At 41.8% G+C, this 15,940-nt stretch overlaps 1 protein-coding gene across 5 annotated transcripts in view; it reads left to right on the top strand.

Moving 5' to 3' along the window:
- Positions 1-15,940, top strand: part of LOC139749401 (uncharacterized) — a 370,273-nt gene that overhangs the window by 245,873 nt on the left and 108,460 nt on the right. For 4 of the 5 annotated variants that reach the window (XM_071663212.1, XM_071663214.1, XM_071663210.1 and 1 more), the window contains one exon: positions 7,956-8,026. The exons of the other annotated variant lie outside the window; for it this stretch is intronic. In XM_071663212.1, the coding sequence (XP_071519313.1) occupies positions 7,956-8,026 (71 nt within the window). The remainder of the gene's footprint in view (positions 1-7,955; positions 8,027-15,940) is intronic. 5 annotated transcript variants of the gene reach the window in all.

The following is a 15,940-nucleotide window of genomic DNA, read 5'->3' as shown; positions in this document are numbered from 1 at the left end:
CCTGATTCAATCCATTGACAGCACGTCGACCCCGGTATACCACATCGATCCAATTCACTCTCTTCCTTGCCCGCCTTTCACCCTCCTGCATGTTCAGGCCTCGATCACTCAAAATCTTTTTCACTCCATCTTTCCACCTCCAGTTTGGTCTCCCACTTCCCCTCGTTCCCTCCACCTCCGACACATATATCCTTTTGGTCAATCTTTCCTCACTCATTCTCTCGATGTGACCAAACCATTTCAAAACTCCCTCCTCTGCTCTCTCAACCACGCTCTTTTTATTTCCACACATCTCTCTTACCATTACATTACTTACTCAATCAAACCACCTCACACCACATATTGTCCTCAAACATCTCATTTCCAGCACATCCACCCTTCTGCGCACAACTCTATCCATAGCCCACGCCTCGCAGCCATACAACATTGTTGGAACCACTATTCCTTCAAACATAGCCATTTTTGCTTTCCGAGATAATGTTCTCGACTTCCACACATTCTTCAAGGCTCCCAGAATTTTCGCCCCCTCCCCCACCCTATGATTTACTTCCGCTTTCATAGTTCCATCCGCTGCCAGATCCACTCCCAGATATCTAAAACACTTTACTTCCTCCAGTTTTTCTCCATTCAAACTTACCTCCCAATTGACTTGACCCTCAACCCTACTGTACCTAATAACCTTGCTCTTATTCACATTTACTCTTAACTTTCTTCTTTCACACACTTTACCAAACTCAGTCACCAGCTTCTGCAGTTTCTCACCTGAATCAGCCACCAGTGCTGTATCATCAGCGAACAACAACTGACTCACTTCCCAAGCTCTCTCATCCCCAACAGACTGCATACTTGCCCCTCTTTCCAAAACTCTTGCATTCACCTCCCTAACAACCCCATCCATAAACAAATTAAACAACCATGGAGACATCACACACCCCTGCCGCAAACCTACATTCACTGAAAACCAATCACTTTCCTCTCTTCCTACACGTACACATGCCTTACATCCTCGATAAAAACTTTTCACTGCTTCTAACAACTTGCCTCCCACACCATATATTCTTAGTACCTTCCACGGAGCATCTCTATCAACTCTATCATATGCCTTCTCCAGATCCATTAGTGCTACATACAAATCCATTTGCTTTTCTAAGTATTTATCATACATTCTTCAAAGCAAACACCTGATCCACACATCCTCTACCACTTCTGAACCACACTGCTCTTCCCCAATCTGATGATCTGTACATGCCTTCACCCTCTCAATCAATACCCTCCCATATAATTTACCAGGAATACTCAACAAACTTATACCTCTGTAATTTGAGCACTCACTCTTATCCCCTTTGCCTTTGTACAATGGCACTATGCACGCATTCCGCCAATCCTCAGGCACCTCACCATGAATCATACATACATTAAATAACCTTATCAACCAGTCAACAATACAGTCACGCCCTTTTTTAATAAATTCCACTGCAATACCATCCAAACCTGCTGCCTTGCCGGCTTCCATCTTCCGCAAAGCTTTTACTACCTCTTCTCTGTTTACCAAATCATTTTCCCTAACCCTCTCACTTTGCACACCACCTCGACTAAAACACCCTATATCTGCCACTCTATCATCAAACACATTCAACAAACCTTCAAAATACTCACTCCATCTCCTTCTCACATCACCACTACTTGTTATCACCTCCCCATTAGCCCCCTTCACTGAAGTTCCCATTTGCTCCCTTGTCTTACGCACTTTATTTACTTCCTTCCAGAACATATTTTTATTCTCCCTAAAATTTAATGATACTCTCTCACCCCAACTCTCATTTGCCCTCTTTTTCACCACTTGCACCTTTCTCTTGACCTCCTGTCTTGACCTCCTGTCTCTTTCTTTTATACATCTCCCACTCATTTGCATTTTTTCCCTGCAAAAATCGTCCAAATGCCTCTCTCTTCTCTTTCACTAATAATCTTAGTTCTTCATCCCACCACTCACTACCCTTTCTAATCAACCCACCTCCCACGCTTCTCATGCCACAAGCATCTTTTGCGCAAGCCATCACTGCTTCCCTAAATACATCCCATTCCACCCCCACTCCCCTTACTTCCATTGTTCTCACCTTTTTCCATTCTGTACTCAGTCTCTCCTGGTACTTCCTCACACAGTCTCCTTCCAAGCTCACTTACTCTCACCACCCTCTTCACCCCAACATTCTCTCTTCTTTTCTGAAAACCCATACAAATCTTCACCTTCGCCTCCACAAGATAATGATCAGACATCCCTCCATTTGCACCTCTCAGCACATTAACATCTAAAAGTCTCTCTTTCGCGCGTCTGTCAATTAACACGTAATCCAGAAAACGCTCTCTGGCCATCTCTCCTACTTACATACGTATACTTATGTTTATCTCGCTTTTTAAACCAGGTATTCCTAATCACCAGTCTTTTTCAACACATAAATCTACAAGCTCTTCACCATTTCCATTTACAACATTGAACACCCCATGTATACCAATTTTCCCTCACTTGCCACATTACTCACCTTTGCATTCAAATCACCCATCACTATAACCCGGTCTTGTGCATCAAAACCACTAACACACTCATTCAGCTGCTCCCCAAACACTTGCCTCTCATGATCTTTCTTCTCATGCCCAGGTGCATATGCACCAATAATCACCCATCTCTCTCCATCAGCTTTCAGTTTTACCCATATTAATCTAGAATTTACTTTCTTACATTCTATCACATACTCCCACAACTCCTGTTCCAGGAGTAGCGCTATTCCTTCCCTTGCTCTTGTCCTCTCACTAACCCCTGACTTTAATCCCAAGACATTTCCAAACCACTCCTCCCTTTACTCTTGAGCTTCGTTTCACCAGACCCAAAACACATCCAGGTTCCTTTCCTCAAACATACTACCTATCTCTCCTTTTTTCACATCTTGGTTACATCCACACACATTTAGACACCCCAGTCTGAGCCTACGAGGAGGATGAGCACTCCCCGCGTGACTCCTGGTTCCCATTTTAGAAAGTTGAAATACAAGGAGGGGAGGATTTCCAGCCCCCCGCTCCCTCCCCTTTTAGTCGCCTTCTACGACACGCAGGGAATACGTGGGAAGTATTCTTTCTCCCCTATCCCCAGGGATAATATGTAGATGAATATATATATCTGTTTCCTTGCGCTACCTCGCAAACGCGGGAGACAGCGACAAAGCAAAATAAATAAAATAAATAAATATATCTGTTGATAAATTCATTGTTGGTTCTGTTTCCTGTTGTTGTTAGTCTTACTGTTGATTCTTAGTTACCAGGTGCTGTTACTCTTACTGTTTCGCCTGAATTACCTTCTGTTTACTGGATTTACTGTTGCTGTTGAGTTACCTGTGGCCGGTGGCAAGCAGACGGTAGTCTAAGGTCAGAAGACACCTCAAGAGGTGATGTTTACGTGGACGGTCTTAAAACCCTCTTGGTGGCACTTGGTATCCTGGTAACGTCTCCCAACTGGTTACTGGTTCTCAATTCTTTTAAAAGTTTTGCGTTACAGGAGACAGCAGCTCCTCCGTAGCAATGGGTTAACAGCTCTCCAATTCCTGGTGATGTCTTCTGGGTGTCAGCAGAGGAGAGGCCGGGGCTGTAAACACGCCTTCCTGCATCATTTTGATCCACCCCGCCACACTCCTTGGTCTTTCAACCAACATTTTCCTTCGAACTAGATGGCAAAGGATCACAGCTTGTATTAGACGTTAACTTTCACAGCCAGATATAGGGCACTTCGTTAAAAAAAAAGACACTACAAACATGTCCGCCGTACATTATTTGTACTGGCATGTTTACTATATTTTAGAAAATGGGCTGTCATAGTAGTCTTCTTGTATGTAGTAATATTAATGCGATATTTCGTTTTCTTAGAATTTAATGATAGTGGTGATCTACTCTATTGTCAGTGTGACAGGAGCAATGTATATGCCATAGCAGAATAGTACCTAAAAGATCATAACCTTAAGACAGTGTAAAACTGTATTTCAACAACTTCAATGGTAGACTCATGAGAATTCAATGTGGTTTTGAATGGGTTGGCTTCAACCTTAAAAGGAATTTAGGCTGGACCGTGACGCATGGCATAGGTTTCGAATCCTAGTGGCACCAGTCTGTCCACAGTCCAACCCAGCTGTTCATCCATCCATAAAGGGGTTGGTTGATAAAATGGATTTACCTGGCATCGCCAGACAGGATGATATAGGCAGGACAGCCCTGCTTTTGAAAAGCATGTTCCTCTCTGCCCTGAGGTACCTTGAGGATGCGCGGAATTGACCCACTTTAGTAGATAAGGAGCAAACACTTCTCCTCCCTCTTCCAATTAGTGCCATTAATCCACACGACTGCACGGAATGTTTATAGTCGTAATGCACACGTACACGTAAATATTTATATTTATTTATAATACTTTGTCGCTGTCTCCCGCATTAGCGAGGTAGCGCAAGGAAACAGACGAAAAGAATGGCCCAACCCACCCACATACACATATATATTGGAAAGGATCACAATGTTGCGTGTGATCAAGATATTCCTATGAGTCCACGGGGGAAAAAATGAAACACGATAAGTTCCCAAGTGCACTTTCGTGTCATAATCACATCGTCAGGGGAGATACAAGAGAAAAATATAAGTCAGTTGATATACATCGAAGAGACGAAGCTAGGATGCCATTTATGAATGCTCGTTGTATGTCTTTGACAGTGACAAAGTATATGTGTGTGTGGATGTGTATGTATATACATGTGTATGTGGGTGGGTTGGGCCATTCTTTCGACTGTTTCCTTGCGCTACCTCGCAAACGCGGGAGACAGCGACAAAGCAAAATAAATAATAAATATATATATATATATATATATATATATATATATATATATATATATATATATATATATAGGCATGCGAACATTACAACTTATAGACTCTTGTCGGCAACATAACTCAAAGGTCACCTTTGTATGACCCAGTTTTCTCATTATGAAGGAAACTGTCTCATTTCCGAGTCCCGCACCAGCCAGGGGGAGGTGGGTTTTTTTTTTTGGCCAGGGTCGACAACATTTTCTCTACAACCCACCGCCCTGTGAGGTGAAGGTATCATGACTTTCAGATCTTCATGCTACGAAAGGCCGACCGACCGACGCTTGGGGGGTAGCTAGATGGCGCCATCTTACGGCAGATAAGTTAATCAACCACCATCCTTGGGTCTCCTCCTACACGCCCACTGTATCTTTAGGAATATTTTGAACCGTTGGGGTAGTGATGTAGGAAGTGTGTCTCTGTACCAGTGTGATATAGGTGGGGAGTTAGCTTTGATAACAACTGTAACACTCGCCTCCTTCCTCCTCCCACTGTATTTGGGTTATGTTCCTCTTTGTCAGCCACTATGGCAAGACAGACCCCAAACTTTTCAAACTTGGAATGATGAGTGTTGTGGGAACTGGACCCTACTCGTCACAACATTAAATAACATATTGGTTAGTCCTGGGGTATTATATAAGTGTTGTGGGAATTGGGCACAACACTAGACAATATATGGGTTAGTCCAACGTATTTTCTGGTCTATTTTGCCTCTCCATATTTTATTTTCTAATTATTTTTCTTACTTTTGGTCGTGTAAATTGTGTATATATACATATATATTTTTTTAGGCAAATGACAGCTGCCTATTTGACTGCTACACAATGATTATATAAGTTTAGTACATGAATAAATTGGATGTATGTTAAGATATCAGATTGGGACTTGGGGAAGCCAAAAGAATTGGCAAACGACAGAGGGATGAAGAAGAAAAAAAAATAGGCTCAAGTATGGCGTTCCTCTCTCACTTCGAATCACAATTTTGAACCTAATTCGTCGACTGAGGATTGGTCATGTTTACATAGGGTCAGGCTAAAGAAGACGTGCTCTAGTTTGTGACACCAGCAGCTGCCATATTACCATAGAACATCAACATACTGACGGAATGCTAAAAATATGCTAAGTCTTCTGAAAGTTCAAGAGTTAATGTAAGTTACTGTATTAATGGATCTCATAAAGGAAGGCAGGGGATTTGATTTCTCTGCAAATATGTCTACGTAAGATTTAGCGTACCCTAGAGTTCAAAGGAAGCTAAACTACATGTATATATATATATATATATATATATATATATATATATATATATATATATATATATATATATATATATTCCTATGAGTCCACGGGGAAAATGAAACACGAAAAGTTCCCAAGTGCACTTTCGTGTAATAATCACATCATCAGGGGAGACACAAGTGAGAAATATAACAGTCAGTTGATATACATCGAAGAGACGAAGCTAGGACGCCATTTGGTAAACATGTGATTGTCCAAATTGATGTGTTTCTCTTTGAAACGACCCCATGGAATGTGTATTAGGTCTTCATTAAGTACAGTAGAAGGTTCCTGAAAAGGAAATCCATTTTGATTGCGATCTCTTGAGCGGGTAGGCAAACTGAGCTGTGGTTACGAGCATGGCTGAAGGTTGTCCTAGCTAGTACTAGATAAGGACGGCACAGCAGTTAATACAGCCATTTCCCCCCCCCCCTTTTCTTCAACTACCTATATTCATTGGCCGCCCTAAACATGATTATCACAAACCCAAATTGTGGTTAGGTTATATCATTGTCACAGCTCTGGGTTTTGAACCAGGGGAAATTAGAACGTAAAATGTCTGTTTGTTTATATTTCTGGCTAGGTTAGATAGCTTATTTTTGTTCTATTGAACCAGGGAGATTAGAACGTAAATGTCAGGTTTGGGTTAATATTTCTGGTTAGGTTAAGTGGCTTATTTTTGTTCTACCATATTCTGGTCTACTTTGGGGTGCAAAATGTCTGCTGGTGAGTGGGCCTTTTCTAATTCCTGCGCCCAATTTAGCCCTTCTTTAGCCTAACTGTCGTGGCCGAAGTCATGTGTGATTTTACTACAAAATAGAGGATCAGTCATGTATCTTGAAGAGGATCAGGATCGATAAACTTAATTAGCGATGAATCATTGAAGATTCGTCTATGAATATCGTGGGATGACAACGGTACGAAAGTCCCCATCAGGCAACTGTTGGCCAAGCGGCCTGTGAGGGTACGATAATTGTCAGCATTGGAACCCCGCCTGGCCCATCCCCATTACTGACCTTGACCTCGCTACTCCATGAGCCCCTCCCGCCCACCCCCCTTGCATCATTTCTTCTTAACCACCAGTTCTCTAGGTCTTCTGTTGGATATATTGAGACCATTTAAAGTTGCCAATTTCTTATATTCACCACCTGGACCCATTATCTCTCTCTCTCTCTCTCTCTCTCTCTCTCTCTCTCTCTCTCTCTCTCTCTCTCTCTCTCTCCTCTCTCTCTCTCTCTCTCTCTCTCTCTCTCTCTCTCTCTCTCTCTCTCTCTTTTTACATGGCCTTGAGCCAGCCAGTTTAATCAGATCTCTTCCTACAAATGTCAAGGACAGGTCGTAATTATTATTATTTTTTTCCTACCATTTGATTAGTGTTTTTTGTATAGGTTTGTGTGTGTGTTACAGTGAGAGAATTTTGCACATGTTACTCCATATGTACACACACACACACATACACACACCAGTTTGAGAGTGTACGTTCGTGGACAGAATGACAGCAGTCCACATGTGTGGGTGGTGCCACCTGGGTAAGAGGAGTGCCACTCTACAAGGCTACATTTATATTTATAATTTATGATCGTACGAGACAATAATTGAATACGGAAATCGTCTTGATGTACTGGTAAAATTGCAGATGATTTTGTTCATGCATTTTCCCCCCCCATTGTCAGGGAGACAATGATTCATGTCTTTTAATTTTAAGAAAAATGGAAGACAGAATTCTTCTTTGTATTATCATAAATGGCAGGTTATTTTGTTAATGCCTTTTTTCTTTTTTTCATTTCCAGGAGACATCAGGACCACGCTTCTACAAGGTTCATCTTTCAATGTCACTTGGCACTTAGCCTATCCACATAAGGTTAGTCCCGGCTCAAACTTGTACCTAGTGTTCTAGACACCTGTTGGTGTGTTCTTCTGTACCTAGTGTTCTAGACACTTGTTGGTGTGTTCTTCTGTACCTAGTGTTCTAGACACCTGTTGGTGTGTTCTTCTGTACCTACTGTTCTAGGCACCTGTTGGTGTGTTCATCTGTACCTTGTGTTCTAGACACCTGTTGGTGTGTTCTTCTGTACCTAGTGTTCTAGACACCTGTTGGTGTGTTCTTCTGTACCTAGTGTTCTAGACAACTGTTGGTGTGTTCTTTTGTACCTAGTGTTCTAGACACCTGTTGGTGTGTTCTTCTGTACCTAGTGTTCTAGACACCTGTTGGTGTGTTCTTCTGTACCTAGTGTTCTAGACACCTGTTGTTGTGTTCTTCTGTACCTTGTGTTCTAGACACCTGTTGGTGTGTTCTTCTGTACCTTGTGTTCTAGACACCTGTTGGTGTGTTCTTCTGTACCTAGTGTTCTAGACACCTGTTGGTGTGTTCTTCTGTACCTAGTGTTCTAGACACCTGTTGGTGTGTTCTTCTGTACCTAGTGTTCTAGACACCTGTTGGTGTGTTCTTCTGTACCTAGTGTTCTAAACACCTGTTGGTGTGTTCTTTTGTCACAACAGATGATAGAAACAGATTTAACATTGCACTGCACCGTGCTCATAGATTTTTGAAATAGATATATATATATAAAAAACCTATGACATTGCACTGCAACTCGATCATACTTTTCTTTTTAATTTTCCAAAAGAAGGAACAGAGAAGTGAGCCAGGTGAGGATATTCCCTCAAAGGCCCAGTCCTCTGTTCTTAACGCTATCTTGCTAATGCGGGAAATGGCGAATAGTACGAAAGATATATATATATATATATATATATATATATATATATATATATATATATATATATATATATATATATATATATCTTTCAAACTATTCGCCATTTCCCGCGTTAGCAAGGTAGCGTTAACAACAGAGGACTGAGCCTCTGAGGGAATATCCTCACCTGGCCCCCTTCTCTGTTCCTTCTTTTGGAAAAAAACAAAAAAAAAAAAAGATGGGAGGATTTCCAGCCCCCCGCTCCCTCCCCTTTTAGTCGCCTTCTACGACACGCAGGGAATACGTGGGAAGTATTCTTTCTCCCCTATCCCATATATATATATATATATATATATATATATATATATATATATATATATATATATATCATTTATTCATATTGCTTTGTCGCTGTCTCCCGCGTTTGCGAGGTAGCGCAAGGAAACAGATGAAAGAAATGGCCCAACCCACCCCCATACACATGTATATACATACACGTCCACACACGCAAATATACATACCCATACATCTCAATGTACACATATATATACACACACAGACACATACATATATACACATGCACACAATTCACACTGCCTTTATTCATTCCCATCGCCACCTCGCCACACATGGAATACCATCCCCCTCCCCCCTCGTGTATGCGGGGTAGCGCTAGGAAAAGACAACAAAGGCCTCATTCGTTCACACTCAGTCTCTAGCTGTCATGCAATAATGCCCGAAACCACAGCTCCCTTTCCACATCCAGGCCCCACACAACTTTCCATGGTTTACCCCAGACGCTTCACATGCCCTGATTCAATCCATTGACAGCACGTCGACCCCGGTATACCACATCGATCCAATTCACTCTCTTCCTTGCCCGCCTTTCACCCTCCTGCATGTTCAGGCCCCGATCACTCAAAATCTTTTTCACTCCATCTTTCCACCTCCAGTTTGGTCTCCCACTTCCCCTCGTTCCCTCCACCTCCGACACATATATCCTTTTGGTCAATCTTTCCTCACTCATTCTCTCGATGTGACCAAACCATTTCAAAACTCCCTCCTCTGCTCTCTCAACCACGCTCTTTTTATTTCCACACATCTCTCTTACCACTACATTACTTACTCAATCAAACCACCTCACACCACATATTGTCCTCAAACATCTCATTTCCAGCACATCCACCCTCCTGCGCACAACTCTATCCATAGCCCACGCCTCGCAGCCATACAACATTGTTGGAACCACTATTCCTTCAAACATAGCCATTTTTGCTTTCCGAGATAATGTTCTCGACTTCCACACATTCTTCAAGGCTCCCAGAATTTTCGCCCCCTCCCCCACCCTATGATTTACTTCCGCTTTCATAGTTCCATCCGCTGCCAGATCCACTCCCAGATATCTAAAACACTTTACTTCCTCCAGTTTTTCTCCATTCAAACTTACCTCCCAATTGACTTGACCCTCAACCCTACTGTACCTAATAACCTTGCTCTTATTCACATTTACTCTTAACTTTCTTCTTTCACACACTTTACCAAACTCAGTCACCAGCTTCTGCAGTTTCTCACCTGAATCAGCCACCAGCGCTGTATCATCAGCGAACAACAACTGACTCACTTCCCAAGCTCTCTCATCCCCAACAGACTGCATACTTGCCCCTCTTTCCAAAACTCTTGCATTCACCTCCCTAACAACCCCATCCATAAACAAATTAAACAACCATGGAGACATCACACACCCCTGCCGCAAACCTACATTCACTGAAAACCAATCACTTTCCTCTCTTCCTACACGTACACATGCCTTACATCCTCGATAAAAACTTTTCACTGCTTCAAACAACTTGCCTCCCACACCATATATTCTTAGTACCTTCCACGGAGCATCTCTATCAACTCTATCATATGCCTTCTCCAGATCCATTAGTGCTACATACAAATCCATTTGCTTTTCTAAGTATTTATCATACATTCTTCAAAGCAAACACCTGATCCACACATCCTCTACCACTTCTGAAACCACACTGCTCTTCCCCAGTCTGATGATCTGTACATGCCTTCACCCTCTCAATCAATACCCTCCCATATAATTTACCAGGAATACTCAACAAACTTATACCTCTGTAATTTGAGCACTCACTCTTATCCCCTTTGCCTTTGTACAATGGCACTATGCACGCATTCCGCCAATCCTCAGGCACCTCACCATGAATCATACATACATTAAATAACCTTATCAACCAGTCAACAATACAGTCACGCCCTTTTTTAATAAATTCCACTGCAATACCATCCAAACCTGCTGCCTTGCCGGCTTCCATCTTCCGCAAAGCTTTTACTACCTCTTCTCTGTTTACCAAATCATTTTCCCTAACCCTCTCACTTTGCACACCACCTCGACTAAAACACCCTATATCTGCCACTCTATCATCAAACACATTCAACAAACCTTCAAAATACTCACTCCATCTCCTTCTCACATCACCACTACTTGTTATCACCTCCCCATTAGCCCCCTTCACTGAAGTTCCCATTTGCTCCCTTGTCTTACGCACTTTATTTACTTCCTTCCAGAACATATTTTTATTCTCCCTAAAATTTAATGATACTCTCTCACCCCAACTCTCATTTGCCCTCTTTTTCACCACTTGCACCTTTCTCTTGACCTCCTGTCTTGACCTCCTGTCTCTTTCTTTTATACATCTCCCACTCATTTGCATTTTTTCCCTGCAAAAATCGTCCAAATGCCTCTCTCTTCTCTTTCACTAATAATCTTAGTTTTTCATCCCACCACTCACTACCCTTTCTAATCAACCCACCTCCCACGCTTCTCATGCCACAAGCATCTTTTGCGCAAGCCATCACTGCTTCCCTAAATACATCCCATTCCACCCCCACTCCCCTTACTTCCATTGTTCTCACCTTTTTCCATTCTGTACTCAGTCTCTCCTGGTACTTCCTCACACAAGTCTCCTTCCCAAGCTCACTTACTCTCACCACCCTCTTCACCCCAACATTCTCTCTTCTTTTCTGAAAACCCATACAAATCTTCACCTTCGCCTCCACAAGATAATGATCAGACATCCCTCCAGTTGCACCTCTCAGCACATTAACATCTAAAAGTCTCTCTTTCGCGCGTCTGTCAATTAACACGTAATCCAGTAACGCTCTCTGGCCATCTCTCCTACTTACATACGTATACTTATGTTTATCTCGCTTTTTAAACCAGGTATTCCTAATCACCAGTCCTTTTTCAACACATAAATCTACAAGCTCTTCACCATTTCCATTTACAACATTGAACACCCCATGTATACCAATTTTCTCTCACTTGCCACATTACTCACCTTTGCATTCAAATCACCCATCACTATAACCCGGTCTTGTGCATCAAAACCACTAACACACTCATTCAGCTGCTCCCCAAACACTTGCCTCTCATGATCTTTCTTCTCATGCCCAGGTGCATATGCACCAATAATCACCCATCTCTCTCCATCAGCTTTCAGTTTTACCCATATTAATCTAGAATTTACTTTCTTACATTCTATCACATACTCCCACAACTCCTGTTCCAGGAGTAGCGCTATTCCTTCCCTTGCTCTTGTCCTCTCACTAACCCCTGACTTTAATCCCAAGACATTTCCAAACCACTCCTCCCCTTTACTCTTGAGCTTCGTTTCACTCAGAGCCAAAACATCCAGGTTCCTTTCCTCAAACATACTACCTATCTCTCCTTTTTTCACATCTTGGTTACATCCACACACATTTAGACACCCCAATCTGAGCCTACGAGGAGGATGAGCACTCCCCGCGTGACTCCTGTTTCCCATTTTAGAAAGTTGAAATACAAGGAGGGGAGGATTTCCAGCCCCCCGCTCCCTCCCCTTTTAGTCGCCTTCTACGACACGCAGGGAATACGTGGGAAGTATTCTTTCTCCCCTATCCCTAGGGATAATATGTAGATGAATATATATATATGTTTCCTTGCGCTACCTCGCAAACGCGGGAGACAGCGACAAAGCAAAATAAAAATAAATAAATAAAAAAAATATCTGTTGATAAATTCATTGTTGGTTATGTTTCCTGTTGTTGTTAGTCTTACTGTTGATTCTCTAGTTACCAGGTACTGTTACTCTTACTGTTTTTTGCCTGAATTACCTTCTGTTTACTGGATTTACTGTTGCTGTTGAGTTACCTGTGGCCGGTGGCAAGCAGACGGTAGTCTAAGGTCAGAAGACACCTCAAGAGGTGATGTGTACGTGGACGGTCTTAAAACCCTCTTGGTGGCACTAGGTATCCTGGTAACGTCCCCTAACTGGTTACTGGTTCTCAATTCTTTTAAAAGTTTTGCGTTACAGGAGACAGCAGCTCCTCCGTAGCAATGGGTTAACAGCTCTCCAATTCCTGGTGATGTCTTCTGGGTGTCAGCAGAGGAGAGGCCGGGGCTGTAAACACGCCTTCCTGCATCATTTTGATCCACCCCGCCACACTCCTTGGTCTTTCAACCAACATTTTCCATCGAACTAGATGGCAAAGGATCACAGCTTGTATTAGACGTTAACTTTCACAGCCAGATATAGTCACTTCGTTAAAAAAAAAGACACTACAAACATGTCCGCCGTACATTATTTGTACTGGCATGTTTACTATATTTTAGAAAATGGGCTGTCATAGTAGTCTTCTTGTATGTAGTAATATTAATGCGATATTTCGTTTTCTTAGAATTTAATGATAGTGGTGATCTACTCTATTGTCAGTGTGACAGGAGCAATGTATATGCCATAGCAGAATAGTACCTAAAAGATCATAACCTTAAGACAGTGTAAAACTGTATTTCAACAACTTCAATGGTAGACTCATTGAGAATTCAATGTGGTTTTGAATGGGTTGGCTTCAACCTTAAAAGGAATTTAGGCTGGACCGTGACGCATGGCATAGGTTCGAATCCTAGTGGCACCAGTCTGTCCACAGTCAACCCAGCTGTTCATCCATCCATAAAGGGGTTGGTTGATAAAATGGATTTACCTGGCATCGCCAGACAGGATGATATAGGCAGGACAGCCCTGCTTTTGAAAAGCATGTTCCTCTCTGCCCTGAGGTACCTTGAGGATGCGCGGAATTGACCCACTTTTGTAGATAAGGAGCAAACACTTCTCCTCCCTCTTCCAATTAGTGCCATTAATCCACACGACTGCACGGAATGTTTATAGTCGTAATGCACACGTACACGTAAATATTTATATTTATTTATAATACTTTGTCGCTGTCTCCCGCCTTAGCGAGGTAGCGCAAGGAAACAGACGAAAAGAATGGCCCAACCCACCCACATACACATATATATTGGAAAGGATCACAATGTTGCGCGTGATCAAGATATTCCTATGAGTCCACGGGGGAAAATGAAACACGATAAGTTCCCAAGTGCACTTTCGTGTCATAATCACATCGTCAGGGGAGACACAAGAGAGAAATATAAGTCAGTTGATATACATCGAAGAGACGAAGCTAGGACGCCATTTATGAATGCTTGTTGTATGTCTTTGACAGCGACAAAGTATATGTGTGTGTGTGGAGGTGTATGTATATACATGTGTATGTGGGTGGGTTGGGCCATTCTTTCATCTGTTTCCGTGCGCTACCTTGCAAACACTGGAGACGGCAACAAAGTATAATAAATGATATAATGAAATATATATACTTGTATGTATGTATAGGGAAATAACACTTTGGGGTTAAGTTACCTCTGTGGCAACTTCACTGTATGTTTCTCTGGCCCTCCTTCAGTAAAAGAAATGAAAGCTCTTGATTTGCAACGCCATGTACATTCAGGAATACTAGTTTCCCTACTGCATGGCAATCTCATCTTGCATGCTTAGTTAGATGCACTGTTGAAAATTTTAATTCTATTCATCCTGTAGATAATTTTTTTTTTTTTTTGCCATTTGTGAAGCCTTCTTCATATTTTCCACTCAATTCTTGGGTCTTTTCTTCCAGATAAACATCCTTCCTTATTGGTAAAAAGTACCAGATTATTGTTTTGATTTGCAAGTTCCTTAATTTCCTTGTCCTAAATGCCCCTTGTATTCGCCAAACCCTGTATATCATTATGAGTCCATCTTCTGAGTCATTTATCATTACTCAATTTTTGGCTTCAAAATATTTTTGAATTTTTCCTTGCTACCAGAACCCATAATTTCTTTATCTCTTTCTGTCTGTGTTTTAAGTGATCTGATGGTATGTAGCTGAATCATATAATAATTTTTTGTCCCTTTGTTAATCATCAAGCCAACCCCATTTCTCCAATTTCTCCATTCAGCATTTATCACTGTTCATAATCATTGCAAGGGCTTTATCTGTGAGACAATGTGTTGATTTATTTAGAGGAATTGCAACAATCTCTCCTCATCATTCACTGATAGGTCTTTCTGGTCTTTAGCTATGGGCATCTTTAACAAATGTTACTCTTCCTCTTCTTCACTTTTCCAGTCTGATGGTACTATAGCTTCTCTCCCATAGACAAAGCAACTCTCTTTGCTTATTGTTTCTCCTGTAACTCTACCTTGGATGACTCTAACGTTCTTTCACTCCCTGATGCTCCTCTCACTATTCCTATTCCCCTTTCTATAATCTCATTTTAGAACTGGCCGAAAAGCACTTCTCTCTCTGGACACAAGCAAGGCATAAGGTCTCGTAGGAATCTGTCCATGTGTACTAAACTTTCAGTACACCTATGCTGTCTCGTATTTTTTTTTTTTTTTTCAAAACCAGGACTTTCCTTTCCTCTTGGAAGCATGCTTTAGTAAATTCTTCCTTAAGAAAGGTGACCATTCTAACCCCTCTAACTATTGTCCTGTTGCTTTGACATTTATAATTTCATAAGTCTCTGAATCCGTTCTCATCTCTCATATCCTCAGGCATTTTGAATCTTGGTCCTCTCTCTGATCACCAGTATGGCTTGTCAGTCGAGAGCCACTGGTGATATTCTTTCCCATCGAACTGTCTGGTCATCATCCCTTAAAAATTTGGGGAATCCTATGTTGTTGCCGTTAGTATATTCAAAGCTTTTGATGGGG

The sequence above is a fragment of the Panulirus ornatus genome, chromosome 7 (assembly GCF_036320965.1).
Source record: "Panulirus ornatus isolate Po-2019 chromosome 7, ASM3632096v1, whole genome shotgun sequence".
NCBI lineage: Eukaryota > Metazoa > Arthropoda > Malacostraca > Decapoda > Palinuridae > Panulirus > Panulirus ornatus.
The sequence above is the reverse complement of the archived record's forward strand: the minus strand, read 5'-3'. Positions and strand labels throughout refer to the sequence as shown.